The 23749-nt window shown below is 29.0% G+C and overlaps 1 protein-coding gene across 4 annotated transcripts in view; it reads right to left on the reverse strand.

Annotated features, from left to right (window-relative positions):
- The window catches only part of Khc-73 (Kinesin heavy chain 73), a 489570-nt gene that overhangs the window by 82001 nt on the left and 383820 nt on the right, over nt 1-23749 (reverse strand). For all 4 annotated transcript variants that reach the window (XR_012756224.1, XR_012756222.1, XR_012756225.1 and 1 more), the window contains exons 24-25: nt 20906-21048; nt 18014-18209 (exon numbers count right to left, since the gene is read on the reverse strand). Coding sequence is in view for 1 of the 4 variants with exons in the window: in XM_075364813.1 (XP_075220928.1) it covers nt 18014-18209; nt 20906-21048 (339 nt within the window). In the remaining 3 variants the exon portion in view is untranslated. The remainder of the gene's footprint in view (nt 1-18013; nt 18210-20905; nt 21049-23749) is intronic.

Consider the following 23749-nt stretch of genomic DNA (forward strand, 5'->3'; position numbering starts at 1 on the left):
CAAGAATTCTTGTCATAAAGTAAAGAATTTCCAAACTTGAATGAATGAAAAAATTACTGTAACAATTTCTTCTAATTTTGGAATAATCTATTTGTTCACTATTTTTTAAAAAATCTATTGTTTCTGCAAAAACGGTCAGGTTACTGCTCATGTGATTTTCAAACAATAAACTAAGATGAAGATTTTCAACTTTTTTTACATCTTTTGTAATTTTCTACATCGTTAGTAAATATGTGTCTCTTTCAAATAGGACACCAAACTAATAAAAAGAAAACTATATTGAAAAATGTTATAAAATAATTATATGTTTCTATTTTGAATAACCGTAATATAAATTACTCAGGCAATAACAAATTATAACTGTTCTAAATCTCTCTAAATAAAGTTCTATGAAGAAATAAAAAAAAATATCTGTTTTCATAATATAAAAGAAAACGTTGTCCTACACTGCCAGGTTAGACTTTCAATGGCAGTCTCAAAGGATTGAAAGAAACAGAAACTACACTTCTGTGAAAACAGAAACTAGACATTACCCATAATTTAATTCATATGACTATGCATATTTACAGATCTCTTATACTCTGACAACAGAGAATGAAAAGAATAAGACTTGTTCAGAACCACAAGTGATTTCTTATAAAATCAAATACTTGTAGATCCCAGTAAATCCTGTATTTCAGAATACATCAAATTTATTTTAATTCAAACATTATTATTGTTATTATTAAATTTGAGAATATTATTATATTTGAAATGTAAAAATCATGAGATTTAATTAATTAAATAAGACATTAATTATTTAATTAAATCTTATTTAATTAATTATTAATTAATACATAAAACTTTATTCAATATGTTCATAAAAAGTCTGGTGGCTTTGCCCAATTTTAAATTAATATTTTTCTTAATATCATGTTTTAAATATTCCAAAAAAAACAAATACCATATAAAACCTAACAAATCATAAAATTAAAACTTAAACATTTTACAAAGTGTAACAACTAATAACACAAGCCTGTAAAATTTGGGTTGTGGAATGTTTCTTAACTTTTGATAATTGATTCCTACAAACCTTTTAGCACTGAATCTGAAAATAGATTTCATTTTTTCCCATCCAGTCAGGATTTTTTGTAAAAATAGCAAATTTCAAAATTTGTAAAAAGTTGAAAAATTATGAAAATGTGATACTATAAAATAGGCATAAATTTTTTTAAATAATAAATTAATATAGTATATTCACTTTTTTGGTATGTGTGGAACGTGTTTCACGTGTAATAGAATAATGAAAAATTGAAGAGAAAAGAGAAAATTAAAAAGAAGTTCATGGGAAATATCAAAATTGCAATCCTGGAAGTTTCTTTGAAGAGAAAAACCACAAAATATTAGGGTTTTTTATTAAATGATTAGTTGGCTGATAGTCAAAAGGGGATTTGTACAGCAGCTTGGTACATGAGTAGGAGCAGTAATGGGATGGTTCAAACTGATCTAAGGTTTTACAACTAAACAAAACAACACACAGTTACTTTTTGAATGTAAACAATGCAATTGTATATTCATAAGTCAAAAATTAAATAAAAAATGTTTTATGGATTTTATCAATAAAGTAAATTTTTAAATTACAAAATCATTTTTTATCACAAAGAGGAAAATTTAACTTGTAAAAAAGTGGAAAAAAAGAATAATAGTAATGCGATAAGAAACATCATAAAGGGAAAATAACCTAAGATGTTCCCTTTACAATATACTACACATCTTAATCTACTTTAACTCATCTACATTTATGACTTAGAAAGTGGTAAATGAGACTCTGAGAATAATCATAAAGGATTCTTCCAATACTTTTTTTACAATTTAATTTTATACAACTAACTAGAGAATTAGTCTCTTAAACAATTACGAAAGAAAAAAACTGATATAAAGATGCAATTATTAATTTAAACTGAAACTATATTAACAATAAATTTTTTAAATAAAAACTATATGATTCTTAACTGATATCATTTCAAGTGTGCAATAATTAGCAACAGAAATTTTCAAAGAAGCTAATTGATAATTAATATTCTGTTAAAATAAACAAAAATTTAAAATATTTTATCTAGAAATGATCAAAATGTGAAAAAGGAAAAACATATATAATGTAATCTTAAAAAATGGAGAAGTTTATTGCTGATATCAATTTGTAAATCACTTGTAATGGTAACAGAATTCAAACAGTTGAAGAAACAAAATGAGCAAATGCTTGAATTAAAAATTTAATTTACTAAGAAGTTTATGTTACAGGCCAAGAGCAGCCTACTAGGTTATCATATCCTACTAGGTTATATGCTAATAAATCTATATGTAAATGAACGACAATTAATGATTTGCTGACAAATTAAAGATAATGGAACAGACTTTTAACATAAATACATAATTTGAAATCAACTCTCCTTTTTATAAACAATATAGGTTGTTACAATGGCCAAAATTCCTCTGAATTTTGAACAGAATTTTACAAGCTACAAAGATTGCAACTCAGTTGTATGAACATTTACAAAATCTAAACAGGCTACCTAGTATCATGGTTGGTTGAATTGACTGGAGCTAGATGTTTTCACTATGGCAGGGTTAACCAATCCTGCAACCCACAAACAGCTCTTGACCATGAACTTGCATCTAACAAAATTTTCGCTTATGAAGTATTACCTCTGAATACAGGAATGATCTTTTCATGTATTCCTTGAGTAAACATGCTGGTTTTTTTATTTACAGCAGCAATGCAGGAGGTGGACACCACTTACCTTCTCTTTCCTGTACTTATAGTTAATAGTAAGTAGGAGAAAAAAAGAGAATAGGACTTACCAACATCAAAAATTACTGTAACTGGAAGTGAGAGAGGGTGAAAGAGATTGCATGTCACAATCAGGACTTAGAAGGTGGCCTAGATCCTGGAAAATCCCATCAGCGATAGATATGGGTCATTAGACATCTATGCCATATCATCATCGCACAGGATAAATATCATTATAATTTTCATAACTAGCACTATCCAGCAGTAGATAGTCCGGTGCATAACATTACAATTTAATTAAATTTTCAATTTATTTTTTTTTTAATTCTGAATGGTATCAACTGGTGTAGCCATCAACTAATAAGGGATTTAATTTACAATCTTAACCAAGATTTGTTTACAGCTTATTTAAACAAATTTAAAATAACTAAACTATATTATTCATTCATGAAATTTTCAGCGCTAAATTTCAATGAATAAACTTCAGCACTAATCGTTAATAATTCCTTGTAACATTATTTATATGTAAGAGCTTAATACATAAAAACCATTACGTCATACATTCTAAATTATATATATACTAAACTCTGAAATTACATAAAAAATCTCCTGTATATTTATAATTTTTTTTATATAAAGCATCTTCTACAAATATACTACTGTCTGCTGGTCTAATGGTAAACACAACTTGTATCTGAATCTCATAAGAACTAAAATACTACAACAAAAAATAAAAAGATTCCATTCTACTCTAATAAGAGGTTTGATAAAAAAAAATAAGCGGAATTTTAGTTTTTCTCAAAAAATCTTTATTTATTCATCAATATTGATTTTGTCATCTTTGAAGTACTCCCCTTCAGATATAATACATTTGTGCTGGTGTTTTTTCCAATATTTGAAGCACTGCTGGAGCAGAATTTTTGGTATAGCATTTAGCTCCTTCAGCAATTCTGTCTTTATCTTTTGAATGTTGGAAAAACATTGTCTTTTCATCTTTGGGAATAGGAAGAAGTCATAAGGGGCATGTCTGGTGAATACAGAGGCTGAGGCATTATACCAGTGTGGTTTTTGGCCAAAAATTCAAGAACAAACAGTGAAGAGTGAGCAGCTGCATTATCATGGTGCAATTGCCATGAATTTATTTGCAACTAATCTGGCCATTTTCTTCAGATTGTGTCATGCAAACAGCATAGAACTTCCAGGTATTACTCCTTATTGACTGTTATGACCTAGTGGCAAGAACTCATGATACAATAAGCCATTGAAATCGAAGAACAAGTGAACAAAACCTTTACATTCGATCAAACTCTAGCTTTTCTAGGTCTTGGCTTTTCAGGAAGCTTCCATTGGAATGATTGGGCCTTAGTTTTAATGTCATACCCATACACCCATGTTTCATCACTAGTTATGACCCGTTTGAGCAGTTCTGGATTGTCGTTCTGTTCATTTAGCAACTCCTAAACAATGTTTATTAGGTACTGCTTTTGGTCAAAATTCAACAATTTTGATGCTGCACATTTCATGTCAAAGCATCTGAAAAAATTCTTTGGCATGAGCCAAACATTATGCCAACATCAACCACCTCTCTGATAGTGATTCAGCAGTTGACTATAACCAATTTCTTTACTTTTTCAACATTGTCATCAGTTGTTGATGTGCTGAGATGTCCAGGGCACTTGTTATCTTCAACATCTTCACAGCCCTCTTGGAAACATTTGTACCACTTGCAAATGTTTGTTTTATTCATAGTAGAATCGCTAAAAGCAACATTCAACAGTTACAATGCAGTGCTGCACTTTATTCCATTCTTAAAGCAAAATTTAATGCAAATTCCTTGTACCATTTTTCCAAGAGTTAAAAATCGCCAACCATATCAAAATATATATAATGTTTTCGACAGCCAACAATAAATTAAGCATCCAGTATGGATAACAATGTAAATATATGTTAAGGACAAGTGTACAAATACAAAAAATAATTGTAACAGTGGACTTATATAGCTGGGAAATTGAAAGATTCTGCGTATTTCTTGATCAAACCTTGTACATGTAGTTTAAAAATTATTTATTCTTTTCCAAGAAATCTATAGAATATAGTGCAATATTTAATGAAACTGTTAATAATAGTAATAATAATAATCAGACTAAAGAAAAAGTAAGTACTAAATAACTTACATGCTCTAAAAACCATAATAAAATAAAAATTTCACTTTAAATAGTGCACAGATGTGTGAATAATAAAGGTTTAGGTGAAATTATAATTTAACTTTAAAAATAATTTAAAGAATGAAAAATATTCTTTATCATGCATTTTAAAAATAAATATATTTGTGTAATGAATATCTGAATATCAATTACAGAAAATGGGAACCACCAAAATGCACAACATATGTGCATGGATTTTAAGAATATGATTAAATTATCCACTATAAAATTACAAAATTATATTTTACTTTACTAATCTACAATGACAATAAAGAAAACTGTTTTGCAGTAAAACTCTTTTAATGTTTTTTTCAATTTTTTTCTTGGCCTATCATTTTTAACTGAAAAATTACCTCTAAAATATGTGACATAAGTGCAAAATTTTGAACATCATAGGCCACTATTATTTTGCTTTTTAGGGTCTTTCATAAGTTTGAAGAGCTTAATTCCATTATTTTACTTAGTGTACATTTTGATTATTATTTATTTCAGAAAAATGTCAACACAAAACAACTCATGTGTGAAATAAGCAACTAGTTCAGTTATGTTAAGTTTTGTTTTTTAATAATCACATCGAAATACAATAGTGTTCTCTGATAGACAGATAATATTAAATACCAAAATTTTTCTTTGAAAACACAATTTCTCCTAACATTTAAAATGCTGTGACTATCCTAATAATATAATGTTACTTTAAAGTTTGTGAACCTTTTTTTTAACCCCTGGGACCACCGTTAGGTATTGCTTCAGAGGATGAGATGAATTATAATTTCTGTAGTGTGTGAAAAAGCCATGCCTGACCGGGATTTGAACCTGGGACCTCTGGATGAAAGGCCAAGATGTTACCACTCGCGCCACAGAGGCCAGCAAAAAGGTTTGTCAACCTGCAATTGTACAACTGTAGAACTACTTCTAGCATTGCATGACATTATGATTTTGATTTATTTATTTGAATCATATTTCAGAAATTTTCAAATATTTTCTGGCATAGCTTTCTTTATTAAATCAGGGTCTGTATCCCTTGTTCATGTAAGGAACCCCTAAGAAATGATAACACTTGCTCATCAGGATTGGATGCGAAAAAAAATGATCTTAATTGGAATTCAGCAACAAAACAGTTGTAACGAGACAGTATCCTCCTCAAGGATTGAAGCGTGTTAAAGTGCAGCTTGATGTCAAACTGTCAATCTTCCATGAGGGAATATAAGACCCCACATACGACAGCATATGTTATGATTTTGATAATCACTGCAGAGAAAGACGAGCACTAACCTTATATATTCTAAAGATGATTCTGATAACTACTAACAGTCATAATTTTATTCTGCTAATATACATCCAAGAGAAAAGATACATTTTGAATCACTTTCATACACTTATATTTTTAACAAAAAATTTAGGTTTTATTTTACACCAACAATACTGGTAAACTGTACAGATCAAATCCGTAAATGACAGCTAAAAAAAAAAAAATAAAGAAGGCATCATCCAGCAACTGTTCAAAACATTACTAAAATGAAACCACAAATCTTATATACACAAACATTTATTCATTTTTATTAAAATATACAAAATAACACTTGGATAAAGATGTTATATTAAACATAGAGATAAGTATTCAAATAAATGAAGAAGAAACTTATTCAATTTATTTGTTAAATATTTTGTATTTTAAAATGTCTGTTTACTGTTTTCAAAGAAACACAATAATAATTAAAAATAATTACAATGGCTGTAATAATTACAAACCAATATTGTAAAGTGAGTAAGTGGCTCATATACTTCAAGTACATTAACTATTTAATATACATGCTTTTTAATAAAAAAAAAAAAATTAAGACCTCAATAAAAAGATAAAAACAAACCGACTTCCCAATGGTAAGGAGATTTCACAATTAAAATTTCTACAAAGTTGCTAATCTAATGTACTGTACTTAAATAAATATACAAAGATAATTAAAAAATGATACTTAAAAATCTACATTAAAATAACGTTTAAATTTGTCTATTAATGATAAAAAGTTTTTTACAAAAGTGTACTGCCTTACAAAAGGCTGCAAACAAGGCTACTAAGTAGCAGTATATCTTGTTCAGATTAAGATTAACTAATACTAGGAGTTTCATTAACTAACCCCTTAAAAAGATTTTCTGGTGGCATAAATTCTAAAATTTAAACTATCACCTTCTCTAAATCTAAAACTAGCTCAGATACCTACTGTAGAAGAACTGATAGGTGATAATGCAAACCACTAGTTGAACTAGGAGAAATTTTGTATTTTTAAATACACAAAAAAAACTAAAGCAATCTAAATAATTTTTCAGAGGATAAAATAAAAAAAATAAAAATCATGAAAAAACCAAATTCCAAACATCTAGAGTTTATTAAAACAAAAGACACAAAAAAAATTTTCAGACAAATATATCAAAATATGTAATCTGTATATGCTATAACAAATAACAAAAATGTAGGATAACATAATGCAAATATATTAACGAGGTAACAGCTTTCAGCAGCACACAACTAAGTGAAAAAATAAGTAGCAGAATCTAGACTGGTGTTGATAGAGAAAAAAGAAAATAAACATAAATTAATAGATGATTATGCAACATGAATAAGTATTTAGAGTAAAAGAACATTATATACAGCTAGCTGCCTGCCAAAATTTTATAAACAAGACATATGCATAGACTCATATATTTTTCAAATGAATATAATGCAGTGCGAATGGTAAAAGGAAAAAAAAGTTGAATTACTGAAATGAATTTTACACAATGTGAATAAAAGGGAAATAAGAAAAATGCTATTAAAGATAGTGTAACTGTGTTAAGAATGTAAACACATAAAAAAGCAAGCTTTCTGAAATAGGTAATACTGAGAAATGACAAATAATATTGCCATGTACTCGGTAAAAATTATCAGATTTCAGTAAGACAAATAACTGAGGGTGCAAGCTATCTCAGGTAGCCAGCCAGACACAAGAACACACATTTAATGAACGCAAGGGTGTCTGCACAAAACCTCAGCACCTTATACCTGCATGAATAACTTATATATAATTACAGTAATAATGATACAATTATAACAATAATAATGGGAACAATATTAAATATCAAATGCAAAAATATTCCATAATCCATCTATCACACTACAATCAGTTTCTCAACTGGAACTGGCTAACATAAAATAATGAATAAATGCATCTATTAATTTTTTTAAATTTTAACTCTGAAAATTAACTTCTCAAAATAACATGCATAATTTCAATACTTCTTCAATAAGTTAAAACAGAATATGATGGCTTCCAACACTGACCATAAGCTGGAAGAATATCGTAATAGCAGCAAAACAAAGAAACCAAATATTGCTAAAATAATTCCAATTAATTTTGAATAACTTAAACAACGATCAACTGTGATATTAAATAATAAAATTCTAGTATTCATTTTCATAAATAAAGTTTAATTTATGTTTTTAGTTTAATTAAAATTCAAGATAATAAGACATTATTAGAATCTTTTAACAAAAACCTGAATTCTTCAAGCCGACCTAAATTAAAATACAGATTATAGTAATTCAGTATTATCAAATGGTGGTTCAGTCATTTAAATCTTCACTATTACAAACACTGCTTACCTCTTCATATCTTACAAGCTTATATTTTTCCTCACAATGCCTTAAAAATAAAATCATTTTTACTACGCAATGTAAAAAAATTACAGAAAGCCTTCTTCTATAGATGACATATAAACAATAAAAAAAAAAAAGAGTAGAAATATTCTTAATAAAATATTTGGCCATTTCATTACAAAAAAAAAATAATTATTTTGAATTGAATAGTTAAAGAATAGCCTTTAATGCAAAATTTGTTAATTTTTATGTGTACTGATAAATAAAATTATAATCAATCAGGCATAACTTATTTTATAAAAACCTTAACATTTAAATACGAATCTCTCAATTTCTTACATAATTATTAAAATGTAGTGATATACTGAATAAATATATTTTTCCACCTCACTGTTAATCAAATTATGTTTTAGTTGCATAATAAGAAAATTCCATTTTTATCAATGTAAAAAAAAAAAACAACATAAAATGTGCAATATACAATAATTAATTGTAACAACTCAAAAAATGAGAACATCAATAAGGAGAGCCTCACATAATAATGATGGTAAACATTTTTCAGTTGTTTTGTTTCGGTAGAGAATAGACTTCAGGAAATTAGTAGCCACACTCAAAATTAACCGATGATTTCTCCTATCTCCTGTTACCAAAAGGACTCATGACCCACAACTTTCGCCTACTTCAGTTTGATTCCTTCTACCTTTCTCTAGGGAATAGTGAAAAGAACAGGGATTAAACTTTTGCCAAGATTATCATTATGATTATCATCATAATAACAAACTGGACACAAAAATAAGAAGACATACACAAGAGAAGGTGTAGTCAAACATTCTTCATAAAATTTTCTTCTTTATTAAAGATCATGGAACACAATCTAATTTTATCATAAATCAATCGTTGACCTTGAAAGGGAATTAATAAACACTAAGGTAAAGAGAGTCTCTCAATATATGAAGAAATAGAAGAGTTCTTTAGTAATCTGTTAATGAAACTGAGTGATGAGCTGGGTCCTCTGATCATTGAGAGAGTCTCTCAATATATGAAGAAATAGAAGAGTTCTTTAGTAATCTGTTAATGAAACTGATTGATGAGCTGGGTCCTCTGATCATTATAACTTCAAAATACAGTTAAAAAAATAATTAATTCAAGGAAGTAACAAAATATTTTGAACTTAACAGAGGAGAGCACTTAAAAAAGTTTAGTCAGCAAAATAATTTATAAAACCAAACATAAGATTTTTTACTCAGGAAGTCAAAATAAAATAGGACTGGCTGATTAACATTAATTTACATTATAATAAACAAATGATGGGTAACATCAGTAGTTAATAATAACGTAGGTAAACTACTGTCTCCAAGAATTTTACAAAATAGTCCTAGCAAATGCAGCTTGTACTTATAAGCAAATTATAAAAAAGAAAGAAACACAAATGAAAGAAAAATAAGAAATCCAGAGACAAAATTCAAGGATAAAATTAGTTAGTGGTGAAACAGTACTCAGAAGAAAAGCATAAAAGAGATAGGATGAGGAGAAAAGTAAGATTGAGAAGGCAGCAGTAAATTACTGGGATTAAGATAAGTAAAACAGCAGTTGATGAATATAAAATATAGATAATATGGAAAAGAAGAAATGAAAAGAGAAAGAATATAGTAATAAAGAAATTATTGTAAAAAGCAAACTATAAAAGAGAGTAAATCTAAATACAGAAAACAAAATAAAGTTAAAACAGTAAAATCAGGAAATTTTCAAAACAGTAAGACAGAGAAGAAATATTTGGTGGGAAATATTTGAAACTAATGATTAGTTTCAATATAATTAAAAGTGAAAAGAAAAAACAAAAACCATGAAGAAAACACAGCCACATCCAATAAAACACCAAGAAATGGAAAAGTAAATGAAGCAATATTCTGTTCTACCACAGATAATAGAAATAAGACTCCAGTCTCACACAGCACACACGTGCATGCAAGGGCTTTTGCAAGGTAGACATTCTGAAATTGATGTAACTGCTGGAAAACTACCCAATACAGAAGGAGAGGATTAAAATTGTTTGACTGGCTTTTTGAAGGATATAGTAATGGGACAAAAAATATCATAGGATTAGAAAAAGGAAAAGTAATTCCTATATTATAAAAAGAAGTTCCCATGCCATGAAAAACTATAGGCTGTATCACTTATTTTCTCTTCTCATATATATTCAATGTTTTAATCGAAATGTTGCATGGCAGAATCCAGAAAAGAGAAAAGTTTTTAGTAGGGAAGTAGGGATGTTTCAGAATAGGATGAAGGTACATAAAATATGGAAATAGAAAGCTTAGAACACTGGAAAATGCTAATCTATCTTTCATCGACTTTTAAGTGGGCTTTTGATTTTATCCATAAGGAGAAAGTATCCATGATGTTAGGGAAGAGGGCTGTGAAGACCATATAATAAAACATACACTTTTACCTCAGCTAAAATAAAACAAGATGAATTGTAAACTTAAAAATTCAAAACAATGGCATAATAGTTTAGAGCTGGTCACTGTTCCTATACCTACTCAATTTATTTTCTGACAAAATTATATCAGACTACACTAAAATTGAATAATTTACAACAGCAAAAAATATCAAATATGAGATAAATCTTCACATAAAAAAGTAATGAGTGGATCCTAGAGCAAGAGTTGAATTAAACCAACTGAATTCGTTTTTAATACACTTAAGAAAATTTTGAGAAGCATAAAAGGAGATAATTGATTATAAAGGAGAAAAAAATAAACAGTAATGGTGGTTAGGATATGTTAAGTGAATGAGGGTTAACAGATTCCCAAGAACAGCTCTTCAACACCAAGAAAAAGACAAAGGCCACAAAGCACAGATGACCAAAGAATACTTGAATAAAATCCTCCAAAGAAAACAGCCTCAAACCTAAAAATGAAGAATTCTTAGGCAAGAAAGAAAGAACCTCATTATGAAGACTAGAAAGAGTAGCATTCTGGTGACAGTAGAGATAGAGGCTCCATCAAAGAATCCTGCTCAGAAGTATTTGTACAGTAGTAGGATGACTAAACATAATAAGCGAGTAAAAAAGAATACATTTCACCTTATTAAAAATTTACAAGTGTTACAATACCTAAATAAATTTATAAATCATTGGTAATGTTCTGCTGTAGTTTACTTTTTAAAATTGTGCTAGTAAAAAATGAAATAAACAGAATACGTTCCTGTAGAAATTGTAGCAAACCTAAATTTTTTAATGCAAATCAAATTTCTTAAGATAAAATCTTTACTGAAATCAATCTTTTGTTTTCAGTAAATGATCACAGACTAAACTTTTAAAAACTTCAAGATGCATTGAGAAAATAAAATCATACATAAGATTTATGAAGAAATCTTATGAAGAAGGCTTAACAGAAAAGTAAACATAATTTACTTCTACACAGTTGAGGAAATTTATTTTTAATGGCTACACTGACATCTTCATTTGCAATAATTTGAAATCACTTTTCTTATGTTGTTTTAATATGAAACATCTTTTTCATGGGGTGTGGTAGCAAAAGATAGTCTGTTCTATAATACAGCAACATTTATTAAGCAAATGTAAAAGAAAAATTTATTACAGATTTACAGTACTTTCAACATATCTTAATTAAATTTAAGAATTTTGAACGGAAGCAAAATATTCCAATACAAATAATATATATTCAACACTCTATTAAATACTCTTTTTTCAATTATGATCATTGTCTGTTATGTTGTTTAACATGTAAAATATAAAATAGAACCTAATACAAGTAACCAAATAACAATAAATTACTAAATTCTAGAGCTATTATATAAGCACATTTATTAAAGATAAATGCCTTTGTAAATATAAACGTGGAATATACATTTATCACATAAATAAATTTGAAGTTACATTCTTTTTAAAAAATGCATACATATTTTCACAAATATATCCAACAGTGAATAGTATTAATATTAAAACTTCACCAGGAAAAATTTCAGTGAGATGGATGATGCATGTATTCATTCAGCACTTGCTAAGTAACTAAAATTTATTAAAAATGATACAAAAATTATATTATCAGGGCACATTTCAGTTGCAATAACTTACAAAATTTCAATTATTAGTCAACTCCAGTACAAAAAATTAGAAAATATATATGGTAATTAAATAATATGTGCAGACACCCTTCCATGACAAAGTAGTACCAGAGTGTAATAAAAATAGAGTAGCATGGCAGGGCGATTAAAAATATATTCAAAAATAGAAAGTTCACTAAAATATCTTAAACAATATAACAAAATATACATACAAAAAATACTCCACCCCCAGTACACTTAAATATGTAAGTAATGAAACTGAAATATGCAGTTTCAACAACTAATTTTAACAAAAATTGTAACCTGTAAATACACCACTTTGTTTGGTCATAATCAAAAGCAACACAATAATAATTAAAATACTTCTATATGATGAGTGTAAGGAAACTTGAATGCATTAAGTAGATCATTAATATCAAGAAAAACATTTTTTTTTTACGTTATGTTATAACTTACAAGAAATAACTATAATATGTTATAACTATTACAAGAAAGGTTAAAAATGCCAGATTAAATTTGAAAAGGTTTGTCAAATTTTTTAAACTTTGACTTTTCAAATCAAATGCCATTAGCATCACATAAAATTTGCAAAATTAAGTAGTCTACCTCATCCTATTTATATTAATATTCAGTACAACTAAATACTGATTGTTGCTACAACTAATATTTGCCAGGAAGTCAAAGATAACTTCACACAAAATTTAATAATATTTAAACTAAATCAAATAAATAGGGTTAATTATTACTACAACTGGGAGCCAAATTAAAGAATAAAAGGATTTAAACTCACACCAGAGATAGTGTGTAAAGTATACAAACTTTAGTATAATTTCTAAGAGCTTACTTTTCATACCTGCTATAATTTTTCTCTAAGTTAAAGAACATCTTAATTACAGTAGCATGCAAATTATTCTGAACACAGCGAATATTTTGTTAATCTCTACATTGTGACTACACTGCTTGACCATACCCATTCTTAAAGTTGCCTGTGTAATGTGAAGTTATTGAGGTTTTCATACTTTGGTTATTTAGCAATTTCTACATTATAAAAAGTGTTTTGTGAAAGATTATTTCATTTTTTATTAAATAATCACATTTTCATATTTTTTGTTCAGTGTGTGTGTGTGTGTGTGTGTGTGTGTGTGTGTGTGTGTGTGTGTGTGTGTATAATAATAGACATAACTCCAAGAAAGCGTTAGAAAATCGTTTCTCTCTATGAACATACCATTAGGATACGATAAATTCTTTATGAGTGTGGTGTTGAACTAGGGACAGTGATTGCTGTTTTAAAACAATTTAAAGAAACTGGTTTCTTTTCACCTCAAAGGAAAGGCAAATGTGGCCATAAAAGAAAAACTACTCCAATGCAGGATCGGTAGGTAATTAGTGAGAAAAAGTACACTTAATCCAAAACTTATCTCCTGTGTGTTTAAATCAAGAATTAGTAACTAATGGAACAGATTTACACATGACAACTGTTAGGCGCCAATTTCTTGCAGCTGGAAGGAAACCTTGTTGGCCAGCTAAACAGCAGCTTTTAACACCAGCAATGAGCAAAAATATACCACTCTTGTGAGTCAAAGCTAACTGCTAACTGAGCAAGAAGGCTGGAAAAATGTTTTGATTCCCGACGAGTCACACTTTTATGTTCAGGGGCAAAGTTTCCATACGGTAGAAAAGCATCAGCTCAAAATACATTACCAGCAGCTCATATCCAACAATCAAGTTAAAATCTCCCAGAAAAAAGTTTTGGTATTTTTCACATTTGAAGTCCTTATTCATTACTTCCAGTAGATGGTATGTTGAAAAGTGATGGATATATCAATATTCCGAATTAAAAGGTTGTGACACAACTTCAAAACAAATTCCCAAAAGACAACGGAATGATCAAAATGTGTAACAAAATTTGGTGCCAGGCTGTACTCTGAAAGAAGCAGAAAATTTTTCAAAGAATAAAACATATAAATGCTCTTATGGCCAGGCAACTCCCCAAACCTAAATCCAGTTGAAAATCTTTGGGCAATAGTCAAAAAATGACTCAAGAATGAATCGTACCATAACAACCGATCTCATTAAAATAATAATATTAGTATAGTTCTGTGATGAACAAGTAAAAAAAATGTGTAGTACATTTGTTGAAGCGATGCCAAATTGTGTATGTGAAGTGGTTAAAAATAAAGGACATATTAATTAATTACTAGATATTCACATATTGTACAGGTATGATTTTTTTTTCTAAATAAAATTACTTTTTAGTAAATACCATGTGTTTGATTAATTTGCACACTATTGTATATGCAGAATGAATCATGGGAAATGGACGGTTTTGAACTGCGTAGTACTGAGAGCACAATGGTGGTTGATTGTCATGGTGAGAATAGTTTACTCCTCACAAGATGCCATTTTTGGTATTATGTACTCTTCTGGCATTATCAAACCATGTTTATTTGAGGAAAATGCCATTAATGTCACTGTTAATTTGACTCTATACACTCACATGCTTCAAACATTCTTCAGGCTAGAACTGTGAAGACAAAGAATCACTTTAAAATATGTTTGGTTCCAGCAGGATGGTGCTACAGTACATACTGCAAATGATTCAATGGCAGTTCTTTGACGCATGTTTCCTGATCACATCTCACATTTTGGCAATGTTCTGCGGCCTCCAAAATCTCCTAACTTATCAGTCTGTGACTATTTTCTGTGGAGATACCTCAAATGCCATGTCTACAACCAACCCTGCATTTTGAATAAGTTAAAGAACGCCATAATTCAAGAAATTGCTACAATTTCCCAGGGATGTTAGCCAATGTAATGAAGGATTTTGAGAAGAGACTTGAGAACTGCATTAAAATTGATGGACGTCACCTTGAGGACATTATTTTTCATAAATAAGGTGACTACAATTACATTCACATGGCATGTATTGAGCTTATTTAAAAACTGTCCATCATCCATGTGTCACCTGTATACACTTTTCAACAGAAAATGATTACGTACAATTCACCTTTAAATTAAAAAATTACACCATTCCAAATTCCAGCAAATACTGCTTACAATTTGTTAAACCTTTTAATAATTCTACTCTTCCTGAAAATTATATGAAAAGAATTCTAATTTTTACATTGGTAAGCAGGAACCAAAGTATCAGGTATGAAACAGTAAATCATTAGATTATTAAAATCTTTATGAATACAGATTATCTGTTGATAAGATTTTCAGTCTTTTCATTGTTATATATTAGACCTCCAGCAGATATACATTAACCAGTTATGTTCAGAACATTTATCAATGAGATTCATAGTGGATATAATTTTTTTCTGCCAATATAGACATCAATGACAATATAAATGGAAAACATCAGCTACTTTGATAATATCAGTTACAAACCAAGAGTAAAATAATAACTATTCTAAATACAAGATTAAAAAATAACTTATTTTCCCATGGCTCTAGAAATAGGAAATGCAAAGAAAACTTCAACTGGCAAAGTGTATTTAAACCTGAATGAACTTATAACACTAGATATATCGGATACAAATAATGCACTCAGGCAGTATCAAATTCTTTTAAAATTTATTTTTCCTTACTAAGATTCATGTACTTGTTTATATTAGTTATAAAATCACATTCTAACATTTGGTGTTAACTAATGTAACCTATGTAAATGATACTTTTAACAACTGCACATAAAATTCTTCTAAAATACAAAATAATTCATTTTTAACTCGCTAAAACAGAATTTGTATTAAAGAAAGAATACTTTTTTTTAATAACAACTAAATAAAATCAATTTTTAAATTCCCTTTTGTATTGTTCTAGATATTTTCTACAAAATCCTTTGAAAATTATAAAAAAATAACTTATCCTGTTTTAATGGTGGGCAAAATGAAAATGCAGTTTTTAAATACAAGCATTTTCTTTTTAGATGATAATGTTTACAGAAAAGAGATAAAATTAATGTAGAATCTACCAAAATACATTTACAATGGATTTATAATATTTTTTTTTTTATTAACCATTTTCCCAAAATGGAGATAGATGACTGACTGATTTTTAAAATTATTAGTATATTATCGCCAGGTGAAAGAACTGATCTAAGTTGACATTAATGAACAGCATTATGTGAAAATTGTCTAATATTAAAATTTATTTGAATTTTCAAAATAATTCCTAAATTATAAAAAAACAACTCTCACTTTTAGTCAGACTTTTTAAAGGTTATCTTCTACTTCATACTTCTTAAAGTTGTGTACTAAATTCAGAATTTCTTATAAATGACCAATTCTAAGCTGCCATATATAAAAAGTAATTAATTACATAAAAGGAGTGAAAATAAACCTATACTGTAACAAGCAACCTACACTGAAAAGTATGTATATTTACACAAATAAATTGTAAATGTGTTTATGATACTGCAACATGGTGAGAACAGAATGAAATGTAGAATCTGATTGATAATGGGAAAAGGGGCTAGATTTTTCTACAGTAGCAACAGTCAGGTTAAAAGTAAAATTGTGAAACTAAATATTCTTAGAAAGAGCTATAATAACATTAGAATTAATGAAGAAGTCTTAGAATGAGACCTATACCTATATTTTAGGAGTAGAAGTAATTTTGGAAGAGCTTAGGCTAGAAAAGAGACCAGTGTGGGGTTGTACAAGATGAAGTGCAAGAGGTCTATTCTTAAACAATATGATTCTTTCAGAGTAATAAATATGATACAGCAATACATACAAAACTATATTGTTTACTACTATTATGTTACGATATGTGGAAGAATTCGGCCTGTAAAAATGGAATGCAACATAGATATGGGTGGACTAATAAGAAGGAAGTACCAGTAAACCACTGATCTAAGAAGTTGGGTGGGTACAGAGGAATTTTTGAAGGTGGTTGAAAGAAATAAGAAGCAATCTTAGGCAGTGTATTAATGTAAATAGAGTGGTCCGGAATAAAAAGAAAAAAGACAAATATTTGGTGTTAGTTGAAGATAAGACAGCATGAGGGAAATTAAGATTATCTCAATTTTAGTAATAGCAACAAAGAACATTTTGAATAAAACTGGCAAGATGTGAACTAAATTATGCATTGCAGAAGTAGTAGTTTGATGGACAGATAAAACTGAGGAAACATGTAGATGGGCAATGTTAGTGATGAATAATACATTAACAATGATTCCATTTAACAATAAAATAAACATTTTAAAAAACGGACCAATCAAAATGGTATAAATACTATATTGCTGACTGAAGATACAAAAAATGTTAAATAAAAACAAATTTTAAATATTAAAAAACAAAAACATTAGAATCAACTTACCAATTCCAAAAGGTTTGGGTGATGTCTGATTGAGTTCAGATTCTGATGGTTTACGCAATGTAGTACGAGTGTTTTCATGTGTGTGATGGTGATGAAGATTATGATGGTCATTCTTAAGATCAGTTACACTTTCTGATCTTGTAACTCCAATTGTTGAAAGGTTCAAACTCTCCAGACTACTATCAAATCTCATTAACTAAAAACCAAAAAGAACGGTAGTATAAATAAAAAACACACTGTATGGACTGCTTTCCAAACAAAGAAAAAATTTTAATAAAAAAAGAAGGAAATTTTGAAAGTAAAAAATAGCAGTTACAATCAAAGTAGGAAAGGAGGAAATTAGTTTAACCAAACATGCTGCCAGCTAATGTACTGCTTTTCTTAACATCACACATTGTAGAAGTATTCATAGTTTGGCTAATATTTACAATAATGAAGTAAATAACTACATTAACAATTATCTGGAAAGTTTCATAAATTATATAATTTTTTATATAAAAAAACACGACGGGTGTTTTTTTTTTTCAACCTATGATAGGCTATAAAAAAAGACACATTAATATAACAAAATGATTTTATTACAAAAAGTTGAATAGTAAAACTTATTTTTCTACATAATCACCAAAATGATTTAGGCATTTGTCTTATTGAGACACCAGCTTTCCAATGTCCTCTTCAAAGAAGTTTGTCACCAATGAGGTAAGGTTATGTCTTGACAGCCTCCTGAAGTTCTTCATTGGTAGCGAAGTGTTGTCTGCCCAACCTGCCTTCAATTCTCGAAAGAGGTGAAAATAGCTAGGAGCTAGGTCTGGACTGTATGATGGATGGTTAAAAACTTCCCACTTGAATTATTTGAGGTCTTGCATCATGTTGGCATAGTGTGGCTGTACAGTGTTTCAGATCAAACCATGCCAGATGAGAGCATGTTCTTCATTTGTTCTGGATCGCTCTGTGGAGGCGGCATAAAAATTCACAATACACTTCCTTTGTTATTGTTGCCTTCTGCTCCATAAAGTCCACCGACAAGATACCTTTATGGTCCCAAAAAACTGTAGCCATTGTTTTCTTGTTGCTCAGTGTCTGTTTGAACTTTTTCGACTAGTTTGGAGAAGTGTGCATCCACTGCTTAGAATGTTCTTTGATTTCTGGATTGTCATACTGGATCCAAGTCTCATCTCCAGTAATAATAGACTTTAAAAACTCTTCCCCCTCATTATCATAATGTATGAGAAACATTAAGGCTGATTCCATTCACAGTGTTTTGTGATCATCACTAAACATTTTTGGGACCCAATGTACACACAGTTTCTGGTATTCTAGGTCTTCAGTCACAACTGCGTACTACGAAGACCTTGAAATTTCTAAGATTTCTGCAGAAAGTTCACTTACCGTAAACCTCCATTTACGATAAAACAAATCAACACACTCAACCAGGTATACAGTAATGACAAGACATGTGTCCTTGCCCACCTTCGTCATGGACGTCTGTTTCACTCTTCTTTAAATTTCTTACACCATTGCCATACACTACCATCACCCACAACGTTTTCACCATGCACTAGGCTCATTCCGCAATGGATTTCAACAGCGCTAATCCTTCTGCTCACAGGCTCACAGAAAACATATCACACTTCACAACTTACACTTGGTGGGAGCATAGTGTGAGTTGGCCATGTTCAATTGTCCATAGTTTGGTTCAAACTGATGCAAAGAAGCTGGCAATGGCAGAGGTTGTGGAGGAGGAGCAGCGCAATCGCAGGACATGCAGACCTGGCTCCCGCCTATCTCTTGTTTACATAGATGCACAATCGGACGTTGAAAAAAAAAACAACCCTCATATTAATAAAAGGATGTTTCAGTAATAAACCATTTTGAGATAAATGTAAATATAATTTTTATTGTGTTTCAAATTTAGCATTTTGTTACGCTTTAGGCATTTTGAGATAAGTAATTATTTTGACAATTTTTTTACAATTATGAAAAAGACTTCCTCTGTTTAAAATTTTAAATGTTTTCCTGCTACATTTCAAGTTAATTTGTGAAACTATTTGTTTTCACTGATTTTATTTACAACAATTTTTTCAGAATTAAATTCTTCACAAATTTTTTGTAAATTTTTATTCATTTACAAATCTAATAAAATTAATCTATGGCAAACCTAATTTTTTTTTCTTTATCTTTCTGAGCTTTCAACAATCTTCTCAGAAGTTGCCAGAGATACAGCTCTGTGACATATTTTATTCAATTTTGTAGATCAATATATATTTATATACAGCTGCAAAATATATATATATACAAAATCCAAATTTATATTAAAAACCAAATTTGTATCTTAACTTGGGTTCCAAGAATTTGCATATGGTTTTATTTCATCTTTGGAGCAGGTATCAGGGCAAAATATATTGCTAGCCAAACCTTAAATATTTATAGGGACTTACATTAATGTCCCCAAATCAACGTCTGAATTGCTGCTATGCAATTTTAAATTACCATACATAATGTAAGAATGATGGTATAATTATATAATTTTAAAAGAAAAAAAATTAAAACAAAGAATACTAGTAGTTAGTTTTCTTTCAAATAATAAATAGATAAAATCTTACTTTTTTTAATTTATTTTATTACCGATGACAATAAAGCGTCTGTTGTTTTCAAGTCGCTTTCTAATGTGCCATCTTTCCAAATATGATTAAATTAAAGGTAACTAGAGACCACAGCGACCATACAACCGGCTACAATCATACATTAGAATGTACGTCTTATCAAACACGTTTTTACAGCTGTATTCGATTTTGCACAGTATATACAGAATAACATAAAAAATCATTAACATAAAGAATAATATATAAATAACAATATCTGTATCCTAAATTTAAAAATGCAGTGTTGTACCTGTGAAAAGTTTGGAACACTAGCAGTTTTCCTGATAAGAGGTTGTCCCTGACCCTGTAACAATTCCTTAACTGCAACATTTTGTCGTAGTCTGTCCAAGGTAAGGATACTCTCCACTGCACTGACACCTTTAGTGTATTTTTCTGAACAGAAATAAAAATAATTATAAAAATTAAGAATTATTTTATTTACAAAAAAACATTTTGGTTTACAGAAAATGTTAATTATCCACAAGAAAATTATTTTAATTACTAAAAAAAGGGGCAGAATACTATATTTAACAATTCAAATATTTTGATACTTAAAGCACCTAAGAGGAATTTCAAGTCAATGTATGAAGTTTATATAAATATAAGATGTAAGTATGATATGTAACATATGATGTTCAAGCAGTGTCTAATAAAAAATTATTAAAAAAAAATAATAAGCAGAAATATCAGAATAGCATCCAAATATTAAGCATACTTAGAAAAATAAAAATAGTAATCAATTTTTTAACCAAGCATTGAATTATTTAAGTTATTGTTGAGTTTTCTAATAAGACTACTACAAATGATTTGATTCATTTAACAAACAACTTTTGTGAGATGCCTATAACATTTATGGATAATATTCTGAACTATTATGCCAGTCTTAATTCCATAAATACCCATTTTAACAGAAATATAGAAGGCTATCAATATGTTTTGAAAGTTTATTATTAAACATAAAACATCTATATCGAGTATAACTATGAACATGATGTTTATTGTACCTTGGAAATTTACAGTTTATAATTTAATGATGGCAATTTATGTGATTTTGGTAGAAATGTGAAATTGATCTATTATGTTTTGATGCTAAAGATAAAGATATACAACAAAGAAACAGAAGAAGAAATCAGTCGAGTGTCTTGGTCAAAATAATCTATATAAATGGGTCAGCGGTAAGTTTAATCAATCCTAATGATTTTTATTTTTTATTTTTATCCTAGTAACAATGGCAGTATAAATAATTTTGATGAAAACAGTAATACTAGAGTTTTTTTATGAATAAACATGCAAAAGTTTGGTTTCAACTAGTAGTTTAAGAAACAATTATTATTATTATTATTATTATTATTATTACAATACTATAATAATATTGTATAGTATACTATAATAAACTCATGTGTCATATTTGGTCTCATACCTTAGGGAGAAAAAGGGAAAAGTATCAGAAGTATACGCAGACCCACTCAACTGGACCTGCATTTAGCTAGGAAGAATTAAAATATTACATTAGCATTACAGAGGGCATTACATTGTACATACAGAGATAGATATACTTTATATTCCACCAATAAACTCTGGATGAATTCAGCTGACCTTCATACTCAACCAAAATATTGATTAGATAAAGATATTTAAATATTTTCACGATTAGATGATTAGATAATTTCGATGTTACTATGGATGATACTTACGTCCCTAAACTCAAATTGAGAAATCTGCTTGATTTACAAAATAAATATGAAATTATACAATCTTGCCTTGAAACGGAATTTAATGATGACAATGATATTTCATCAGACTGTATTCAGGCTGAAGATAAGTTTTGTTCCATTAAATACAGATTACAATATCTACTAAAAAAAATACTCAAGTACAGTAATTCAAGAAGTCAGTGTAAACACAGCAATTAACCAACTACAATTGCAACCAATTAAAATACCAATATTTAAAGGCAATGTATTGGCAGCATTACTTTAGTATTTTCAATTATCTGGTTCATAGTAGAAATGATTTGACTAACCTACAAAAATTGCATTACCTATATTCTTCATTGAAGAATGATGCCCATCATAACGAGAGAATTTGCTCATTACAAATGAGAATTTTATCATAGCACTAGAGCTAATAAAAAAGCGATTTGACAATAAGTATATAATCGCTTTTCACAATGCCGAATGAATTTTAACAATCCAACCAAATCCACTACTAAAGGATTCACTTAAAATATTAATAAACCGTATAAGGGAAATACTCTTAAATGTTATTCAAAATCTAATTATAATAAATGCAAAATGATTTTGCGATTATAATCATCATTTGCATGCTTATAAGGATTTTTTTAATTTATCCAATGATCGAGGAGATTTTTTGAGACATAACCATTGTTGTCTCAATTGTTGTCAAAAAGGACATTTGGTCACTGATATTTGTAAACTGTTCTCAGAAACATATCACTCTTTTCATATGGATGAATTTATTGAATCTAACTATAATGACAATAAGTCTGAAAATAATAACCATTTTTCACTTAAATTGCATTAGACATAATTTTGTCTATGGCAATATGTAATGCCAACAATGTTCATGGTGATGTTCGAACATGTCAGGTCTTGTTAGATCCAGGAAGTCAAGTGAATTTCTGTAGATATAAATTTGCCCAAAGGCTAGGGCTCCCATTTGTAAAAATTAATCTTTCTATTACAGGAATAAATAATTCACTTTCCCAATTTTGGTACGGCGTTGCAATTACACAGCACTCTTCATAAATGGATTTTTCATTTAAGGAGCAATGTCCTCTCCAGGACATTTTCTAATTAGATGCCCTCTTACATCTTTGCCTGAACCCAGCTATCAGAAAGGTGACATTAACTTTTTAGGCTAGCAAATTATTCAAAAATTTATTCACTCAATTTGGAACAGAGACATTATCTACACAACAACGTAATAAACAGCGTTTTCCTTCCTGTATTCTTTTGGTGGGAGCCCTAGTTTTGATTACTGAGGATTCTGCTCCCATGCTTTGAGAACATGGAATTGTTACCCAGGTACATCCAGGTCCTGACAAATTGGTAAGGTTGTAGATTTAAATACT

The sequence above is a fragment of the Lycorma delicatula genome, chromosome 1 (genome assembly GCF_047948215.1).
Source record: "Lycorma delicatula isolate Av1 chromosome 1, ASM4794821v1, whole genome shotgun sequence".
NCBI lineage: Eukaryota > Metazoa > Arthropoda > Insecta > Hemiptera > Fulgoridae > Lycorma > Lycorma delicatula.